This window comes from Nansenia antarctica (assembly GCF_963989245.1).
Source record: "Nansenia antarctica genome assembly, chromosome: 3".
Classification (NCBI taxonomy): Eukaryota; Metazoa; Chordata; class Actinopteri; order Argentiniformes; family Microstomatidae; genus Nansenia; species Nansenia antarctica.
The window spans coordinates 10,179,498-10,199,400 of NC_137688.1; the positions used below are offsets into that span (position 1 = coordinate 10,179,498).

The window sequence follows — 19,903 nt, forward strand, 5'->3', positions numbered from 1 at the left end:
ACAAAGGCATTACTTGGCATATTGTGTCCTTGAGTTTACCCCCCCAGTGTAACCTGGAGTTACAGATTGACATATCAAGCTGTTATTTGGCACAGGGCACCTGGAATTGATGTTATTTCTGCCGCTTTCATTGTTACCGACAAATGTGTATGTGTTCTGCCCCAATTGTCGTCAAGATGACACAAACAATCCAATTGAGGGTTGGAAGTGTATTACGTTTTCCCCAAGTGACAAGGCTGCTCTGTGGTCATTCCGTCTGAGGAGCAATGAGTGTGGAAAAAAAGGTCTCTCTCTAGCCTCAGCAGTGTAATAAAAAAAAGGGTGTAGAAAATGACTCCTCTTCCCTTTCTATCACAACAGCAATCTTCCTGGGCTCGTTCAGGCTGCCTTATGAAGAGATCCGGGACATCGTCCTGGAGGTGGACGAGGAGAGGCTGAGTGAATCACTCATCCAGGTGAGGTTAACACGTGTGTGTGTGTGTGTGTGTGTGTGTGTGTGTGTGCGTGTGCGTGTGCGTGTGTGTGTGCGTGTGCGTGCGCGCGCGTGTGTGTGTAGGTGTGTGTGTGTGTGTGTGAGTGTACACACACAATCCAAGCGTGTGTGTCAGTGTGTGCGTGAGTGTGTCAGTGTGTGCCTGTGTGTGTCAGTGTGTGCCTGTGTGTGTGAGTGTGTGCCTGTGTGTGTCGGTGTGTGCCTGTGTGTGTCGGTGTGTGCCTGCATCCTGCCTGCAACCTTGACATGTGTGTTGAGTCTATTAATTCTGCATCTTTGTGTTCTGTATCTGCTGCGTAGCCTGGAGACCTCATTGTATGGCCAAGCCTGCTCTTTTCTGACGGTAGTTAGACTCTAGCCCATTCTCCCAGACCATAGGGACCTCCATTCATCCTTCCATAATAGACGGTCTGGGGCATGGCTTGGCAAACCCCACCCTCCTTTCCCCTACGCTTTGTCTTACAGCGTGATTGATGATCCTCCTAAAGGCTCCCTATTTCTACATTGTGTTCAGTGTTTTTGTCCCTGAGACTGTAGTCATTTCAAACAGGGCGGGTCGCGGTGGAGGTAAATATGCATGGCTTGGGAGAGAGAGAGAGAGAGAGAGAGGTTCAATCGCCGGTGATATAAACCCGCCCTACGCTTTCATCACTGTTCTGGCGTGGCCCGTTGGCTATTGTCTGCCTGTGTGTGGTGGAGTAGGAGGCGTGAATGAAAGAGGACTTGATTTGAATGTAATCTTGCCAGTCAGAGTGAATGTGTGTGGGTGTGTGTGTGTGTGTGTGTGTGTGTGTGTGTGTGTGTGTGTGTGTGTGTGTGTGAGTGTGAGTGTGCTTGTGCGCGCGTGTGTATGTTTTTATATATATGTGTGTGTGTGTGTGTGTGTGTGTGTGTGTGTGTGTGTCTGTCTGTTTGTGTGTGTGTGTGTGTAGTAAACAGACCACTAGGGGGTATCATTCCTGTGCGCTGCTGAGCAGTGTGCTGCTCTCAGGCTGACTAGAACACTACCGTAGTCTCCAGGCCCTTTTTCTACTGAGAAGATAAGTCCCTCAGTAGCGATATGTCTGAGATCACTTCTTTTCCCATTAGCTCAGAAGGCTCTCGCTGGCCCACAGAGAGGGTGAGGCTGCTGGAGCATTTATATTTAGATGTTCTGCCCCCTGCGTGACTGTTGTTTTGAGCAGTGATAACCTTTAATTGGCTGGCAATCTGGCCGAGCGGAGGGAGCGTGGAGCAGGGGGGGGGGGGGGGGGGGGGGGCAGGAGGGCCGTGGCTCTGTGGAGGAGCGGAGAGGTTTAACACGGCGACCTTTTACCATATGCAGCCTCTCTGTGGAGGAGAGACTCATCTGTCAGCAGCAGGAACCCCCTCTACCTCTATCTCCATCTCCTCCACCATCCCCGTCCCTCGTTCCACCAGAAGGAACACGGCCGTCACGTCTCCACTTAAACCCCCCCGGGCGCTTCACGTGGTCCAGAGCGCGGCGGCGGGGGGGAGCCCTGCTGTCTCTTATGGGGTCGTAGTTCAGGCCGGGCTGGTAGGACGGTGTGGGGAGGCGGGGGGGGAAACATCCGAGACTCAGAGAGAGCGGAGGAGAGAGGATCCAGGGAGAGGAGAGATAGAAGAGGGTGACGAATGCGGGAGGCACACTCGCGCGCGCACACACGCACACACACACACATACACACGCGTGCACGTGCACACACACGCACACACACACATGCACCAGCACACACACACGCACAAGCACACAAACATAATGCAGTGCTGTTTAGTCAGGGTGGTGTGGGAACAAAATGAAGGTCACACTCACACCTCCAAGATGGAGGCAGAGGAAGGGCAGCTGATGGGAGATGTGAGGCCGTGTATGAAGGAGGGATCATGAGATCAGAGATCATGGGAAGGGGAGTTTTTTTTTTGTCTCAGCTCCTCTCTGTGCTTGTAGCAGGAGTCAGAGGTCGGAGCGAGAAGAGCTTAGCCTGGAACCTCCTTCACTCCGTGGTCAAGGAGATGTGGCGTCTCAGAGGAGAGCCGAGTGTGATTGGCCTCCCGGTCACCCTCCCTCACCCACCCAAATTGACCGTTTCGGAGGGAAATCCTGACAGCGGGCCTACAGTCAAACGGTGGCTCTGTCGTCCACGCGTGGACACCCACATCCAACACATCCGTCTCTGGTTAACACTAGAACAGCCATAGGTGGGGTCATTTGACCCTGTGAGTAAAAAAAAAAACTTGATCAAATGTCAGGACACTCCTTTCATGACTTGTCCTAGAAATGTGCGTTCTACCACCCAGTATCCTTACATTTTCCCATCCATCCAGCCATCCATCCAGCTTCCATATGATGATCCATCCATGCATGCAGCCAACGCATGCATGTGCTCATACACACACACACACACACACACACACACACACACTCCAGTTATCACCCCCCGACCCCTATGTAGCTATTCTATATACCGCTGACTGAAATCATCCTTGGCAGTCAGTCAGCTGCGGGGTTGATCTGATTGTGGTTCATTCCGGGTGGAGAGAGGTGGGTTCGGGATGTCAGGACCATTCCATCATAAATGTACGCACACAGAGACATCAGTTCCCCGCCACCGCAAAAGAGGCCTTAGCAAACAATCATATTAACACTAGAACAGCCATGATAGTCATTTGACCCTTGTGAGTAAAGAAAAATGTTATATCTTTGCACTCAATCACATTTCAGGACCCTCCTTTCATGACTTTTCCTAGATATGTGCGTTCTACCACCCAGTATCCTTACATTTTCCAAATCACATCAGGATAAGCTAGTATGAAGCTATTTTGCTTTTTTAAGGTTAATTTACAAGGCGGCCAACTAGTGGTCGTTGTGTGTAAATAGCAGCTTGAGCATTGTAAAGAGGGGGCTCTTTTAGTAGGTAAAAAAGGCACGGCTGTTCTAGTGTTAAAAAAAAAAATATATAAATATATATTATGTGTGTTTTGTTAGCGTTGGTCCAGTAAATGGGAGAGCGGCAGGCAGAGGTCTTGTTGAAAAGGGCGACAGGCTGACAAAGCCACCCAGGGTTATTGTGAAGCGTGGACAGAGGTGGAGGCAGACGTGTGGACGGGCGGGGGGGTTCTGCAGAGAGGGGCAGGCACGTGCATCCAGTCCTCCGGGGTGTCTGGCCCGATTGTGTTTGGCCTCCCCCCCTCCACCTCCACCCACCCCCGTCCCCATGCACCCCCTGTGCCTTTCAGCAGCCCCCCCCCCCCCGATACAGGCAGGTTCTGCCTCGCTCCCATTGTATCCACGGTGACAAGACCACAACCTGGGGGGCTTCCATATTCTGAACACATAATACAGATCAGCCACACTTAAAACACTGGTGCTTTGTTCTGACCCACGCTGCTCTGGCACCGTTAATCACAGCGTCAACAGGAGCCGTGGGGGGCGGGGGGGGTGGGGGGGGTGGGGGTTTGGGCGTGGAGTGGTGTCCTGGGTGAGGGCTATGCCAAGACCACACTGACACCACACTGACACCCATTTCAGATCTGTTCTGTCAGGGACTGCTCTTTTCTTCTACTCTGGCTCTATGCGATAATTGACATAAAGAGCCCGCGAAACGTTGTTCGAGTCCATTGCCAGGGAAGCAGTCTCTTAAGTTGGCTTTCTTCTGGCATCGTAATCTTCCTCGCGGCCCTTCTGCCCCATCGGGGAGGCTTAACTGGCATGTTGGTGATATTTTGGTCCCGTGCCTTCATACAAGTTGGTGCCAACTGAAAGCCACACAAGAAAGACAGCTACACAGTGCACATATCATTAATGAGCTCTCTCTGAAAGCGGGTAGCGCTGTAGTGATGTACCCGTGGCAAAGCAGTGGGTAGAGAGACCAAGAGCTGCACAACCGACGCTCAAATATGATCCACAAAACACCACATACAATTGTAATGCTACCACATACGCCTCTTACTATTATCTTACTGCTACCCATTTGTTAGGGACTTGTTTTTTGGTGTATGGTTTTAGTTCACACATTCTGGAAGGTTAGTTAGGTATTGCATATATACATATAAAGCCTTGCGGCGGTTGTGTTCCTTTGAGGTTTAATCAGCGTTTCTGCCCACGTCATGTGAAAGCAAGGTGTGGCCTCTGCATACCTGATGTGTCAACTGCTTCACCCTGAGAGACGCTGTGATCTAACAGTGTGCTTCATTTCTAAATGAGTGGTGTCGCATCAAAGCTAGTCCTGACCCCTTCTCCATCAAAGCTGATGGTAACACAAAGCCAAGGAGCCCGCCGTAATTACTTCAGCCACGGTGACTTGATTGTAGAGTGTGTGTGTGTGCTCCTCCACGTCGATAACAGCTCATGAAAGAAAAGATAAAACACAGCATTTATTTTATGATAACACTGTGACAGTGGCTGCCTGTATGTTTGTCTGTATGTCTTTTTGTCCATCTGTTTGTCTGTGTGTGTGTGTGTGTGTGTGTGTGTGTGTGTGTGTGTGTGTGTGTGTGTGTGTGTGCGTGCGCAAGTGCGTGTGCGTGCGTGTTGCTTGCGTGCGTGTGTGCATGTTGCTTGTGTGCGTGTGTGCATGTTGCTTGTGTGCGTGTGTGTGTGTGTGTGTGCGCGTGTGTGCCCAACATGTGGGAGCGCCTGTGTGTGTATGTGTGTGTGTGTGTGTGTGTGTGTGTGTGTGTGTGACTCCACACTGATCTTAGAGGAACTCTAGTCTCTGGTTCTCTGAGCTGCTGAGCTGTGGAAGCTTCTGAAGGACTGTCTGCACCAGAGCTCCTTCTGCTGCTCTCCTCCACCCAGTTACTGCCAATCACTCTGTCTGGGGCTGATACGCGGGGAATAAGCACTAAATCTTTAAGAGTACCCGTTTTTGGTGTGTGTGGTAAGCTCAGGCTCATCGGTAGCTGATTCGGCCCTGGGGGCTTGTTTTGCGGAATATCAGAGTGGCTTCTTAATGTTTCATGTTGGCCGATGTATTTAATATTACCCCATCTCCTTTTCAAAAGGAAAGGCTAATGACTACATGGCTCCTAATGCTATTCATTTGTAATTAATATACAGTATGTTGTGTGCAGATGTGCCTGTTGAGAGCAAGTATTAAGAGCAGAAAATAATTCCAGATGTAGCGGATGGAATGCTAATGGCATTTTAGTATTTTAGTATTTAAGCACAGCGTGTCGTAATGGATGAACATGTGTGCGTCGTTTGAACTAGGCGTGGTTAATACCAGGCCTCTGAAACACACAGTGTGTGGTGTGGGGAGGGCGGTATACGTTCATTTAGTAAAGGGCTACTGGACTAGTGGGATGTAATGCTTAGAACTAAATGGGTTTACCTAGTTGTAGTTGCTGCTACTGTTTTGATCGAGACGATGCAGGATTAGTATTGCTGTCGAAGGGTTGCTACTGTATGATACCTAAGCAGAGTGATAGTGTGCTCTAAAGCTGGTCAAAGCAGCTGTCAATCACTTAAACATACAGGCACGGGAAGGATCCCAGCAATACATCTCCAATATGTAATTAACAATCAGATCCAGGTGTGTGTGTGTGTGTGTGTGTGTGTGTGTGTGTGTGTGTGTGTGTGTGTGTGTACTGCAGTCCAAGGGCACAATGCTTTGTGTAGGATATTGTACTCGTTCAGTCGGTTGTAGGCACATTTAACGGAGAGGTGAAGGACCTGTTACAACTAGAAAGCATATGCTGACCCTGGACTTTCACAGCTTAGGAAAGTATTCCCTAGTATCTCTCTCTCGCATGCACACACACATGCACACACACACACACACACGCACACACACACACACACACACACACACACACGCACACACGCACACACACAAACACGCACACACACACACACACAAAATTGTCTCTCAACACATTCTATTACTGTTTTCATCTGCTGGGCTCTTGTCTAAGACAGTGTCCTGCCCAGCAGGTGTCTATGGTCCATAGAGGAGGCTGACGTATTCAATATTGTTCCCCTTTGTGCTGTAACCCTACTGTGCTATTCAGTCAACACACCACTGTCTCCTGGAATGAAAAGAAAATATAAAAAATAAATAAATAAAATAACTTAATCACCAGCATTGATTGGTCGAATATGGTCCTTATTTTGGATTGAATAGAGTCCACATTCCCCTCCTCATGGTCTATAGAATCTACACATGGTGTTGACCTTCACCACTTTCCTTTTAAAGGGCAGATGAAACAGTTGAATGCATCACTACTAAAGTTGTTGCTGACTATGTAAAAGGTTGTTTTGTGTTGTTTTAGATACACATCCACATGATTATTTAGCTCCAGCACCAGTGTTCGGTACTTTCAGAAACACATATCAACTGTACGTTGCGACCTATACTATGATCATTAGTATAGATTAGTGGAATGCACTTAGGCCCAAGGCAGCCATTAGTCACAATCTGGCACTCAGATTTCCGCATGTGTGCGTGTACGTGTCTGTGTGGATGGCTTCTGCTCGTAAACGTACATAGTGATGGTTCCTTTCACCTTTTTGGTGAAGTCGATGGGGAGCCTCCACAAATGTCTCTTTCTCTCTCTTTTTTCTTTTTTTCCTTTTTTCCTTTTTTTTTTTCACCCTTCAGTATGCACCAACAGTATGTCCCTTAAGTCATGAATTATGCCAGCTATTCTTTAGGGTCCATCTCCATCGACTTCTCGCTCGGAGAGGAAATGTCCGAATGTAATATGTATCTCACTGCAATTTAGATTTCAAAGGAAGAAGTGCATACCTCTTATGCGTCTCATTTTACCACTTAATACATTTGTTGATCTCCAAGTCAATATTATTGAAGAGCATAGCCTACCTCTTCCATTTCATACATGAAAAATCTATATAGTCTTGACATTTGATTCTGAAAATACATATCTAATTATACCCACTCATTTGTGCTACTGTATCTAGGAAACTACACTCTATATTGTTTTTCACTCTAAAAAAGTACACCATATACATTAAGCTAATTAATCTCATCTCCATTTATATATATATATATATATATAAATACCGTCATACCGTCATGCCCCCCACACCACCACCCCACTCATTCACACACCCACAATTAGTTTGGAATTATAATAATTACACTATCCTATACCCCTCAGTTCCACACATACTCAATAAAGCACATACTCAATAAAACACATACTCAATAAAGCAACAAAAAAACACACAAGAACCACAACTAGGCCATAATTCCACCCCCCCCCAAAATATTGCACAATTATCTATTAGCAACTACTAAATATCCACCCACAATCCACACGTATTACACATCCTATCCTATACCAATTCGGGGTTTTCGAGTCTTGACCAAGGACACCTCGACACGTGGACAGGAGGAGCCAGGGACGAACCGCCGACCTTGCAATCATAAGTACGACACAGCAGCGAGACCTAGCTCCAAATCATAAACACATAATGGGTAGGCTCTGGGGGAAAGTGATGGATGATTGACACCAGGTAACGCCAATGGCTATGTATCGTCCATTGTCAATGATCTTTCTATTGGCTTATGGTTGACCATTTGGACTGTGTACTACTGCACACACTGCCATCATCTTGCACATAGACAAAGGTATGACGAAAGCTTGAATGTCACCTTGGTGTACGTTGTCATGGTGCACAGCATAATGTATATAGACTATGTATATATCTCTACAATGCAGTTCCTGGTATTCTAGATAGTCAGCTGAGATAGTACACAATGGATGTCCCCTGTATTCCTCTCCCAGAGTCGTGACCTCCATGTCATTGCAGTCAGCCTCCACCGTGTTGTTTTGTTACACCGCACACCCTCCGTCTCTCTGCGAGTGGCTACGTGGGCCCCGGCCTTCTGCGCGGCAACGGCCTTTGCAGCCGAGCCAAGCGATTGGCTGTCACCCCATAGGGGCTTTAGTCTTCACCCTCGCTTGTTATTATTGTTTATCTTTTTGTCAATCACCTCGATCGCCACGGCTCATCCATATTCATGGCCCCCCTCATTACTTGGCTTGGCTGTTGGCTGCAGGGCCTTGTGTAGCGGTGCCAGCCTTTGTTCTGGAGGACTAACACCAGGTGACTGGAGCAGCCTGGCACATTGTGGAGCGTCATTTGCATGGTGTAAAGTGCACATGTGGGACAGGGCGATAAGTATGGCTGTGCATCGGGCCTACTGGATTACCGCTTCAGCAGGAGAAGCTGTCCCCCCCGCCCCCCCCCCCCCCCTCCTTGAGTTTAATTGATGCTTCATTTTGGCACGGCACACGTACCCCCTTCTGCTATCAAATGCTAATTCAACAATGAAATGTGAAATACATTATGCGGATCAAGGGTGAAAAAAACAATTAAAAAAGACCCCAAAAAAGGAAGGGTGCTGCATGGAATAAACAAAGCCCAGGTAGGGCTAGGGACCGCGGACTGGGCTGCCTCAATAATGAATGAGCTCCACAAATGATGGCCAGGACCCAAGGTACTACATGTGCTTTTCACTGATCATCACCGCTGTGGTGATCTGTGACCAGGGGCCAGGCCATGTGCTCTGCCTGAAGGACTGACCACTGCTCAGGAACAGTGACACACACACATACACACTCACACAGAGAAACGCACACGCACACACACAGAAACGCACATGCATACGGACGCACGCACGCACACACACACACACACACACACACTCACACATCACCCACGCAAGCCACACACACACACACATATGTGACTGCTCCTGGTGTTTCTGGACACCTCTCGGAAATGAATAACACAATGACTTCGTTTCTTGTTGTTTGATGGGGATTCATTATCTTTGATGGAGATTTTCTGTGCTTAGTGATTTCCGGTGTAGCAACTTTCAAATACTCATGTCGTCTTCAATTTGTTTCCGATTTCAATGTATGATGCATCATTTGAAAGCTTACAATCTGTAGTTTAAGCACATGTAAAAAACTGAAAAATGATTTCGCCTACAGGTAGCCCTTTTCATTGGGCTGTGTCACATATGCACTCATACATACACAAACACACAGTGATGCGTAATGTTTCTCAACTGCTACAGTTGGATATGGTGGACCGAATGTTCTACAACCCCCCCACCCCCCCCACCACACACCCCCTTAAGGCACACAAAAAGAAAAGTTATGTTTTCAAATTGTTTTGACTGAATCAGAACATCTTTTAAGTTGATATTTTTCAGTGACAGATGGCTTGGCAGATTATAGCTATTCATTTATATTCCAGTTGTGTATCCTACTGTAGCTCTCTTCATTTGGCCTGATGTGATTAAGTGATATGAGTCATACGAAATGAAAATATGACATTGTGTTATTGTGAGTAGGAGAGACAGGTTAGATATGTCCAGTATCTCACCTTAGTTCCATTTTAAGAGACTAGTCTCTTCTTCAGATGTCACCTACTGTCGCCCACAGTATTTTACTCAGTATGCGCAAAACTAAATGTTGAAATAGCAGTAATACCACATTCATTGATAAAATGACATAAGGGATGGAAACGAGGGATGGCTGTATTAGAAGAGGGATGAATTTTACCGTTTTTTTAATTTCGGGGGGGGATGCCATCCCCCCTCAACTGGAGTGCTGCTCCTCTCCCCCTGGGCTGTGCAGAGGGAGCCAGGTCCCCCGGCGTGACCCGGGGCCTCACAGCTGAGTCTGGGGGAGAGGCTGGTCCAGGCCAAGTGGCCAGAATCATGCACACATGTGGTGTTGTAGCGTAGATACACACCCACGCATGGCCGCACGCACGCACACCCACGAGCGCACACACACACACACACACACACACACACACACACACACAGTCACACATTCACAACAACAGTAAAGTAGTAGTACACACTTATGTCTATGAGAGCCCTCCAATTTCCTTGTTAACTTCCCTCAATCCCTCTTCACACATTCCGTGGAAAATGTAACTGTTCAGGTGTGCACGCTCCCATTTTCCCCCAATTTATTTTGAAAGACAAATGTAATGTCACGCCAGGTCTGTCAGCTTCGCCAGTTCCATCCCCCACCACCCCAAAACAATTTTTTTTTTCATTTTTTTTTTCTTTTCATTTCTCATTTAGTTTAATGCGATTTTGGAAATCTGTCACCCTTGATTTGTCGCTTGTCAGTCTGTTGTGGTGGCATAGCTACAGCAATGTATGTTCTGGGAGATGTTGGTTTAGTTCAACTAGAGATCCTGTTATGATTGTGCTGGAGTGCTCTAGTCTAGATTAGTCTGATGTAAACACTTCAAGCGACACAGTTGCCAAACTCGGTAGCTACAGTGTACTTCCAGTAAATAAAAATAAGCCTTTAAAATGCATTCTGAAGTGGTAACCTTCTTTTTTTCTTTTTTTTTCCCACGAAGGTCATTACAGATCATTTTGAAAATGACCTGAAAACCGTAGGTTTCAAGTTTAAAAAAATAAATGTGAAATCTCTTTCTGTGCTTTTTCTGCTTTTTCTACTACTTGTCACAGCTGAGTCTTTTTTCTAGCTGTGAGTGTTGATTAGGGGAAGGGGCGCAGGCAAACATATACAGGTACATTAATAATTGAAGTGTGGTATCACTATCAATTTTAGTCTGGAAAGACAGATGCTATGAAATAATGGCATATTTGTACACTCAGTTAATTCCCCTCTAATGGGATAAGGAGAATTTCCATAGATGCTGTCATAAAGATTGTTCATGAGGATTTGACATGAAAAAACATCTGTTGGGTGACATTTGCAATAAGCGTGTTACATCTATACCCTACAGGTTTTAAAACAAAGAACCATAAGAAAACAACATGGTCGTTTTAATTCTGGTTGCCGTCGGAAAGACTGCACGTTATTTGATAGTCTTGTTTTGACCCATATCACTGATTTGCATACTGTGTAGACAATGTTAGGCTGTTTTTGCACACACCATCTTTGTCGGCGAATGTGTATGCCATGTGTTACTTGCCTAGTGCCAAACCATTCCCCCCCATCAAAAGCAAATTAGGAAAAAAGGAAAATGGAGAAAAGTAACTGCTTCAATGTTTCACTATTCAATTTCAAGAGAAATAAGAAAAAGTTTAAAAAGATGTATAATGTATTTGAACAGAACTGCCATGAATGCACTTGAAAAAGCGTATTGAGACCTCTTCAGAAGGGCTCTTGTTTGAATGTTCTTTGGTATCGACTCAAGCAGAGGCGTTTCAGCCGTTTACCGTGAGCTAGGCAGGAAGCCTGCTGAGATGTCACTGCGGGATGACGACAGGCCAATGTTTCACTTCATCACAGAACAGGGGGAGAACCACATGCTCTGACGGCTCCCAAAATTGAGGAGAAATCAATTAAAAAGAGAAAATCGGATCTGTCAAACACATCTAAAAACAGACATGGCCGACATCACTGCTTTGAATGGAAAGACAATTTCCACAATGTTTCCGTGGGTAGTCCCCCCCCATGGGGAGGCTGATAGAACGGAGAACAGAGAGTTATAGCCTGCTGTATACATCTGCCGAGAGTCCCCCTGATTTCTCCTGTTGTTTGGATTCTTTGAGTTTAATAAACAGTTTATTGCTCGGAGAACATTTTTATTGATTGTGCTGTCCCTGTGACTATAATTTGAGATGTGTTGATCTCGCTGACTTCTCTGTTGGGAATATGCTCTGTTGAAGAGAGAATCTGAGAAGTCAGGGACGGGAAAAGTAGCTTTCCTCAGCAGAGGGAGGTGAAAGAGAGCGGTTATTGGTTCACATTCACGAGCACACTGCTGCGTTCACCGGACACCAGTCACTGGTATTGACATGTTGTACTGTATTGTATGTCAATGTTCAGTTCTACATTATCATGGACCACTTGATAGATTACTGACAGGAAAATACACTGACAGAGAGAAATGTAAAGGTAGTTGACTAGAGCACGCTCAACAATACTTGTTGTATACTGTATTCTTGAGACCATTTGTTATGATTAAATAGATCCTATATATATGATTGTATTTGTTTATACATCATGTCTGTCAGTAAGTCCATGTATGCCGGATGCTGCAGAGTGTTACTTGCTGTTTTCAATATCAGATGTTCAAAGAAACATCTTTGACTGTTCTCCTAATGCCCCCCATTTAACTACATTAACTTGGCATGGGTCGTCATTGCCTGTGAGAAGTGGAATAGATTAAACCCGAAACAGCCTGACAGCCACAGAGATCAAAGTATGGAAGTAAAAGCCCTAGAGATACTGTCATCCTCTCCAAATGTGTCTCTAACCGTAACCTGTATCTTATTACTGTTACTCTCCCCTCTACCCTTTCACAGAGTTACATGTCTCACATTCAAAAATATCAGTCTCTTATTGATAAAGATAGATGTAGCTGCCTTTCTTGTATACAATTTCTTAATTATTAATTCTTCCTCCTTCTGCTTAAATCTTAATTGTTCCTTCTTCTAGCATTCTGGCTGCCAATGGCCCCTGGCCCTAGCATAGATTACTTTTTCTTGCTATGACTGATAGATAGATAATTTACTTGCTTAGACAAAAATGTTTAATGTGCATTTGTTTTACGTCGCTTTCCACAAAGGCGGCTGCTACATGCCAAAAAGCTAAATGTAAATGTTTCATAGTTATGGAAAGCAACTGTATTTATGTCAGTGGTGACATGCACAGCGTTTTTTACTCCATCCAGAAGCCGATGGTGCATGGTGATTGCAGCAGCTCTCTCATAATCTCATCCGGTACTCCTGAGTGTGTCTGGAGGCATGCAGTGAAGAATCTGGCCCAGGCTCATCTGCCCGGGTCTCCCACTACGCCACACATCTGGCGCTGCCTTTGTGTCAATTACGCTCTATGGGGCTTCTGATAATTAACTAGATGACAGACGCATGAAATAAAAAATCACAAGGAGAGTTCTCATCTCAACTTTCTACCTCAGCCGTGGCTTCAGTCTGGTATCAGCCTCCACTCCAGAGATGACGCTGCTAGAGAGTACATGCAGATGAAGGCCACAACAACCCTTAATTGCTTGTCTCTTCTCAGCAAGTGGCGGCAGAGGAATAGAAGGCCCCAATAATCGGATTCCCGGAGCATTAGCAATGATGATTGCTGGGGCTGAATGGTTTACTGCTGTGTTGCTGCATTTCATTCTGAATCAATGATACATTGTTGAGAAGAGCTTTGTTCTTCAGCCCAACTGCTAGAATAATGTCCCTGAAACTCCAAGACAAGGGGTGGGGAGGGGAGGGGAGCGGGGGGTGGGGGGCAATTTTGCCAGCATAATCCCTCGTAACGTGGCGGATATTTGATGGTCGATTGCGTCTCCTCTCTCTCTGCCATGCCCACAAAGCTCTCCAAACCAGTTATTTCATTTACAGTGGGAGACAATTTAGCAACCATTTGGGAGAATGAATTGTTACCATAATCTTTTATATAGATAGATAGACTTTATTTGTCATTGTTACAGTACAGGTACCAAACAACGAAATTTAGGAGGGGAGGCTCCCCTGGTGTTTAAGAAAGGAAAAAGAAACACATTTTGGAAAAAGCATAGATGCATAAAATCACAAGAAGATAAGGAGCTGGTTTACATCAATAGAGGCTATGTACACAATCCACTGTACTATACTGCACAGATAGTCAACTAGGGTTGTCATATTGCACAAGAAAGTATTTTTTCACATTTTTTTTTAAAGTGTCACAGTTTGCAGGCTTGAAAATGTACATGTTTGTGCCTCAGCACTAGCTGCCATTACAATCCGTCCGGACTTGTCCTGGGCCCAGAACTTAGGCCTTTTCTGTGTTCAGGGCCTGGACGGCCCTGTGGTAGAAGCAGTTCTTCAGTCTGTTTGTCCTAGCGGCCGGGGTCCTGTACCTCCTGTTCGAGGGCAGCTTGACAAAGTGTTCGTGCCCAGGGTGGGTCGGGTCCTTGGAGATCTAGAATTCTGAGACTTTTTTTTTTTGTATACCAGTACAGACCTCTGTCTCAAAAAGTTCAATGTTGTGGCTTTTTGCTTTGGGAGTAACATTGTTACTTGCTTTGAGAAATATGGGCAGGGAATATTTGTTGCTGATTTATTCCCTGTTTCTCTGTGTTCAGAAATGAGTACCGGTATGTGTTTCTTGTCATGAAGCATGGTGATATATATGTTTTATATAAGTTAATTAATGTGTATTATTATGCATTTGTCACTTTGGAGAATAGCAGAACTCAATGGTGTGAGAGTGAATATTCAATGACGTTTTGGTTGAAAGGTCAAGAGTCTTTAATTAGCTAGCTCTCTAGTGGGTGTTTATGACCCACCCACCACCCACTCACATACAGAACAGAAAGAAAACCCATATACTCTTACATGTTTCACATTGCATTCATAGCTTTGGGAGTGTTGTCATCACAGCACCTTGCACCTTGTACTTGTATACACTCTAGTACGCCAAAGGCATGCATGTAGTCCCATGTAGTATGTATGTTGCATCTATAGGTCTCCTGTCCATGATCAATGGTTTACAGTTGTAAAGGCACGAGTAAGGTATTTCAGTCCTCTTCTAACCTCCATAGTCCACACTGGGGTTACTGTAGCCAACCGTATCGTATAGCCATCAATAGAGACCTTGAGTCCCCAGGGGAAGGGCTGAGATGTCATCATTAGCAGGCTGTAGACTCTGGCCTGTGTAGTCTGTGATGGCTGCTCTGTTCTGGTCCAAGGCTGTGTGGTCAGCCAGACCCAAGCCCAGGCCCAGGCCAGTGTCTCTGTCTCTGTCCATGTCCCAGTCTGGTCACATGACTACGTGACCCAGTGCCAGTATGCTCCCGCTGTCTAAATGAGAAGAGCTAATGAGGGACGGAGCATCCAGAAGATCAAGGAAAGGGCAGCTCTCCTCCTCTCCGTCCTCCTCCGAGGAGAAAATGAATGTGGGCAAAAGAAGAAAAAAAAGGTCGCTGTGCTTCATTTCATTTACTCAGCTGACCTTTACATGCACAATTAACATTTAAGGAGAATGGAGGTTTTCTCCCCCTTTCTCCTCATCTTCCTCACTTTTTCTCGTGCTTCTATGGTAATTGCAAAGTCCTGACAAGCTTTTTTCCGAAGTAAAAAAAAAACTAAAAACGGGGGGTAGTGTAATCTGTTTTATGGCTGGCAAATTGCCATCATTCCAAGTCAACTCTGAGGTAAACTCCCAAGCCACGTCCAGGTTTAATGGCTTCCTTCTTGGTATGTTTGAACTGTGAGCTCAGATCTTAAGCTGTTCCTGCCTAGGTAAATACATCTGGCTATAGCAGAGAGCAGCTATTACATGACCTTTCTCCATGCATTTCTCGTCTTGCCTCTCCACCCGCGTGCTCGTTCTGTATGAACCGCATTCCCGCTGAGACGTATGAATTTAAAGACGGATATACAGCAGCTGATATTAAATGTTTGTCTGAACCTTGTTAGATCCTGAAGGTGAAGCTAATACCGTTGTCTCTATGTCAACACTGATACCTCATAACCAGAATCTCACTGACATGCTTGACTTGTGTTGATGTTAACTCTTGTAATAACGGTGTTAGGTGTATAGTTGATATGTTTGTTGTATGTATGTATGTATGTATCTATGTAACTATTGGCTTAGAACATATATACTGTAAATAGACATACAGGCAGGAATGTCAGCTAAAGTGTTAGGCTCTATAAGATGTGTGTGTGTGTGTGTGTGTGTGTGTGTGTGTGTGTACAACAGTATCTTGCTTGGTTCTGTGTGGAGCCCTCCCCTATGTCTCTGAGCTGTGTGAGGTGCTCTGTCTCATCTCTCCTTCCCCCGGGTGCGGTTACGTGTCTCTGGGGAGGCGAGCGTGGGGCACACCCGTACTGACAGGAGCTCTGCCTCCGCCTGTGTGTGTGTGTGTTTGCAGAACCTGATAAAGAACCTGCCCGAACAGAAAGAGCTGAGTGCGCTGGCCGAGCTGAAGAGCGAGTACGAGGAGCTGTGCGAGTCGGAGCAGTTTGGCATCGTGGTGAGTACAGCAGTAGCTGGCAGCCTCGGGGAGCGCACCACGTACATGTACGTGTGGGTGAAAGACATTTGTGTATTGATTTGGACCCCCACCCACCACGGCTCTATAGTGGTAAAGTAGTCTCTCTCTACTTTCTCTCTCTCTTTCTCTCTGTCTCTCTCTCTATCTCTCTCTCTCGCTCTCTCTCGCTCTCTCTCTCTCTCTCTCTCTCCCTCTTTCTCTCTGTCTCTCTCTCTCTCTCTCTCTCCCTCTCCCATCCATTCCAGTCTACAAAACACACATAATACAACTACCCACTCCTCTCCTCCACTCCTGTTCTGTGACTCCCAACCCTCCACTGTCCCTGTTGCACACTAGTTCAGTACATGTCTTGCTCTTCTCCAGGGCTTCTCTGTAGAGGCTGCGGTAGGGAGTGGATCAGGAAATGAAGAATTGAATAAGACAATAATGACAAATAAGTTCTGAAGAACAGAGAAAGCCTTCAGGCCCTTAAGCCTTCAGAACCAGGCCTATTATGTAAAAAGATGCAGTGATGTATAATTTAAGAAAGCCAAGAATATAAAGGGCATGTTTTATGTCAAGTCCAAATCATGTAGCCTGCCTAGTGACTGACAGGGGCAGTGATTTTGATAAATAATAAAGAGGTGAGACTTGAGTTATTGGCTTTCAAGGTGGCGGTGTCATGCCAGTCCTCAGCAAATCCTGTGTTTTGACACAAACTGTCAATACTGTCCAACGACTTGAGTAACAGACTCAGGCGATGAGGCGGTCTATAATGAAGTTGGTGAACACCTCGCTGTTGAGTCAGAACAGCTCAATGCTATAATACACTCAATAAAACTAAGATTTACTACTGTTGCCTCAAGCTCTTGCTGAAGTCGATGTTACGGTTATAGTTGAGCCTACAGTGAGGTACAGTATATCACACTTACTACAAAGTCATATTGAAGTAAGTCTATAAAGAACCTTTACTTGATTATTTTTATTTTTTTGGTCTTACAATGACATTGTTCACAACACAACAGTGATTCACTCAGTGCTCATTATCACAGTTTGGTCCACAACACAATGCTCATTTAGGCTATCAAAGTTCGAAAGCGGCAGACCCGCAACTCAATTCACACTCCTCCGTCTCCACCACCCATGCCGCTCCGGGACGGCTTGGTGTTTTCGGGAACCTGTGTCTTTTTGAAGACGTAATGAAGCAAGGTGTGACAGTTCCCCCGTGTGATCACAGCAGAGCCATAGGTAATATACCGCCCCGGCGGTGAGGTACCTCATCAACACCATGACACACCGCTCCTGGGGGAAATAAGTCACTTTCATCCTCCTCCCGCCAGAGCTGTCACCAACTCGCCCTCTTTTATTGTGATTTCCTCTTATAATATACAGAGAAATCAAATCAAGGGAGGGTGGGGGTGGGGTGGGGTAGAGGAACGGCACAATGACTTTGGGTTTGATAGACAACTTGCTCATAAACATGAATACATTTGAGCTGTAATGAAACATCATGCCTGGGTCTGGAAGCTGCCTCCGAGCGTCGGATTATGCAGCAATCTGTACAATGTGTCTGAGGTTGCCGCTCCGCCGCATATCTCAGCGCTGCGACTCCACTCGTTGTAGTTCCCTCTTTTCACCTCACTTTTTTTTCTTTTTTCCCTCCCACCACTGGTAATACACTCCTCAAGCCCTACAGGCGCGGAATAAGAAGTATTGATTCAGACTGTATTATTTACAGAGAAATCTGTTTCATCGACAATGATTTCTCTTTTGATTTCTCTTTTCAAATGAAAGGTGCAGCTGGGAGATGGAGGGAAAGTGTCTGTTCTTGTTTTGGCTAGATATTGTTTGCCGGTCATTGCCCCGTGATTATGTTACCAGATATGATGCACGTCATTGTTGATGTAGTGACATATTCTGAATGCAATACATTCCGCAGGGTGAAATATGACCACAATGTGTGAGACAGACAACTGGAGAACAGAACGGAAAAGACTAGAATAATAAAACGGTGCCGTCGCCTCAGTACACTTAAGAGACTACACAAAACCAAGCTCCACGTGACCCCGAGGTGACCCCTGGTGTGTTTCCTTTCCCAGATGAGCTCGTTGAAGCTGCTGCGCCCGCGCCTCAACGGCATCCTCTTCAAGCTGACCTTCGAGGAGCAGGTGAACAACATCCGGCCGGACATCATGAACGTGACGTTCGCCTGCGAGGAGGTGAAGAAGAGCGACAGCTTCAGCAAGCTGCTGGAGATGGTGCTGCTGGTGGGCAACTACATGAACGCAGGCTCCAGGAACGCCCAGACCTTTGGCTTCAACATCAGCTTCCTCTGCAAGGTACAGAACCAGTCCAGGATAGCTATTAGTCACACACACACCTCTTTCTCTCTCTCTCTCTCTCTCTCTCTCTCTCTCTCTCTCTCTCTCTCGCTTTGTCTCTCTCTCTCTCTCTCTCTCTCTCTCTCTCTCTCTCTCTCCTTCTCTCTATCTCTCTGTGTCTCTATATCTCTCTTTGTCTCTCTTTCTCTATCTCCCATTCTCTCTCTCTCTTTCTCTCTCTCTCTCTCGCTCTCTCTCTCTCTCTGTTCCTCCGCCTTTGCTACCTATTCCACTCTCTATTGGTTCTTTGTAGTAGCTCTCTGGTCTTAAGCTGTGCATTCGGCAGATCAGAAGCTTGGCAGTAGATCAGATGCATAAAAGGGGTTAGGGTGCCAGCCATATTCATTCTAGATGTTTTGTAATGAGGAAAACATTTAGAGGAACTAGTTGGATTTGCCTTGAGCTATAAGTGACCGTGGCAACTCTCTCTTGTTGCAATATGCTGCCAGGCTGTTATAGTGGATTTACAACTACTATGAAACAGGTGCGCCAGTGACACAGTTTGGTGCTTGTGGGTGTGTTTAAGTGCACTGATTAGGCCCCCAAACTTTAGGTAGAAAGTCGTTGAGAAGATGTTTAATGAATGTTTGTTTTTAACTCATTGACTGCCAAAGACGCCAATTGGCGTCTTATAGAATAGTAACGTTGACTGCCAAAGACGCCAATTGGCGTCTTATAGAATTATTTTATTTTTTCGCGGGGATCGCGTTATTGACATGTTCTACACCTAGCGAGTGAATTTCAGACTTGGGTGTAATGTATTTCGGTCCCAGATGGGGGCAGTAGTTCGATAAAAGCCTGGAGAAGGAAAGTGGCTTGCTGTGGGTTGTAGTAATGGCGAAACGGATCAGGGTATGTGCCAAACGCGGCGCGGAGCATTGCGGAGCATCGCGGAGCAGCGCGGCCATCGCGCGACTCTTCAAACAGTTCAGAGTCGGATGATACAGAAAAAGTGCAGAAAAAATAAATAAAAATAAATAAATAAAAAAAATCTGCAGAAAAAGCTCGTTTTCTCTGTTTATTGGTCAAAATCAGGTGTTTTTGCTGAAACCACCCTATGTTCTACGGCCGATT

General features: G+C 45.9%; 1 protein-coding gene across 1 annotated transcript in view; it reads left to right on the forward strand.

Annotated features, from left to right (window-relative positions):
* The window catches only part of diaph2 (diaphanous-related formin 2), a gene marked incomplete at its 5' end in the record, with an annotated part of 433,487 nt that overhangs the window by 254,261 nt on the left and 159,323 nt on the right, over positions 1-19,903 (forward strand). Inside the window, 3 exons of the mRNA XM_080525622.1 lie at positions 361-455; positions 16,347-16,448; positions 18,548-18,787. Of these exons, the coding sequence (XP_080381748.1) occupies positions 361-455; positions 16,347-16,448; positions 18,548-18,787 (437 nt within the window). The remainder of the gene's footprint in view (positions 1-360; positions 456-16,346; positions 16,449-18,547; positions 18,788-19,903) is intronic.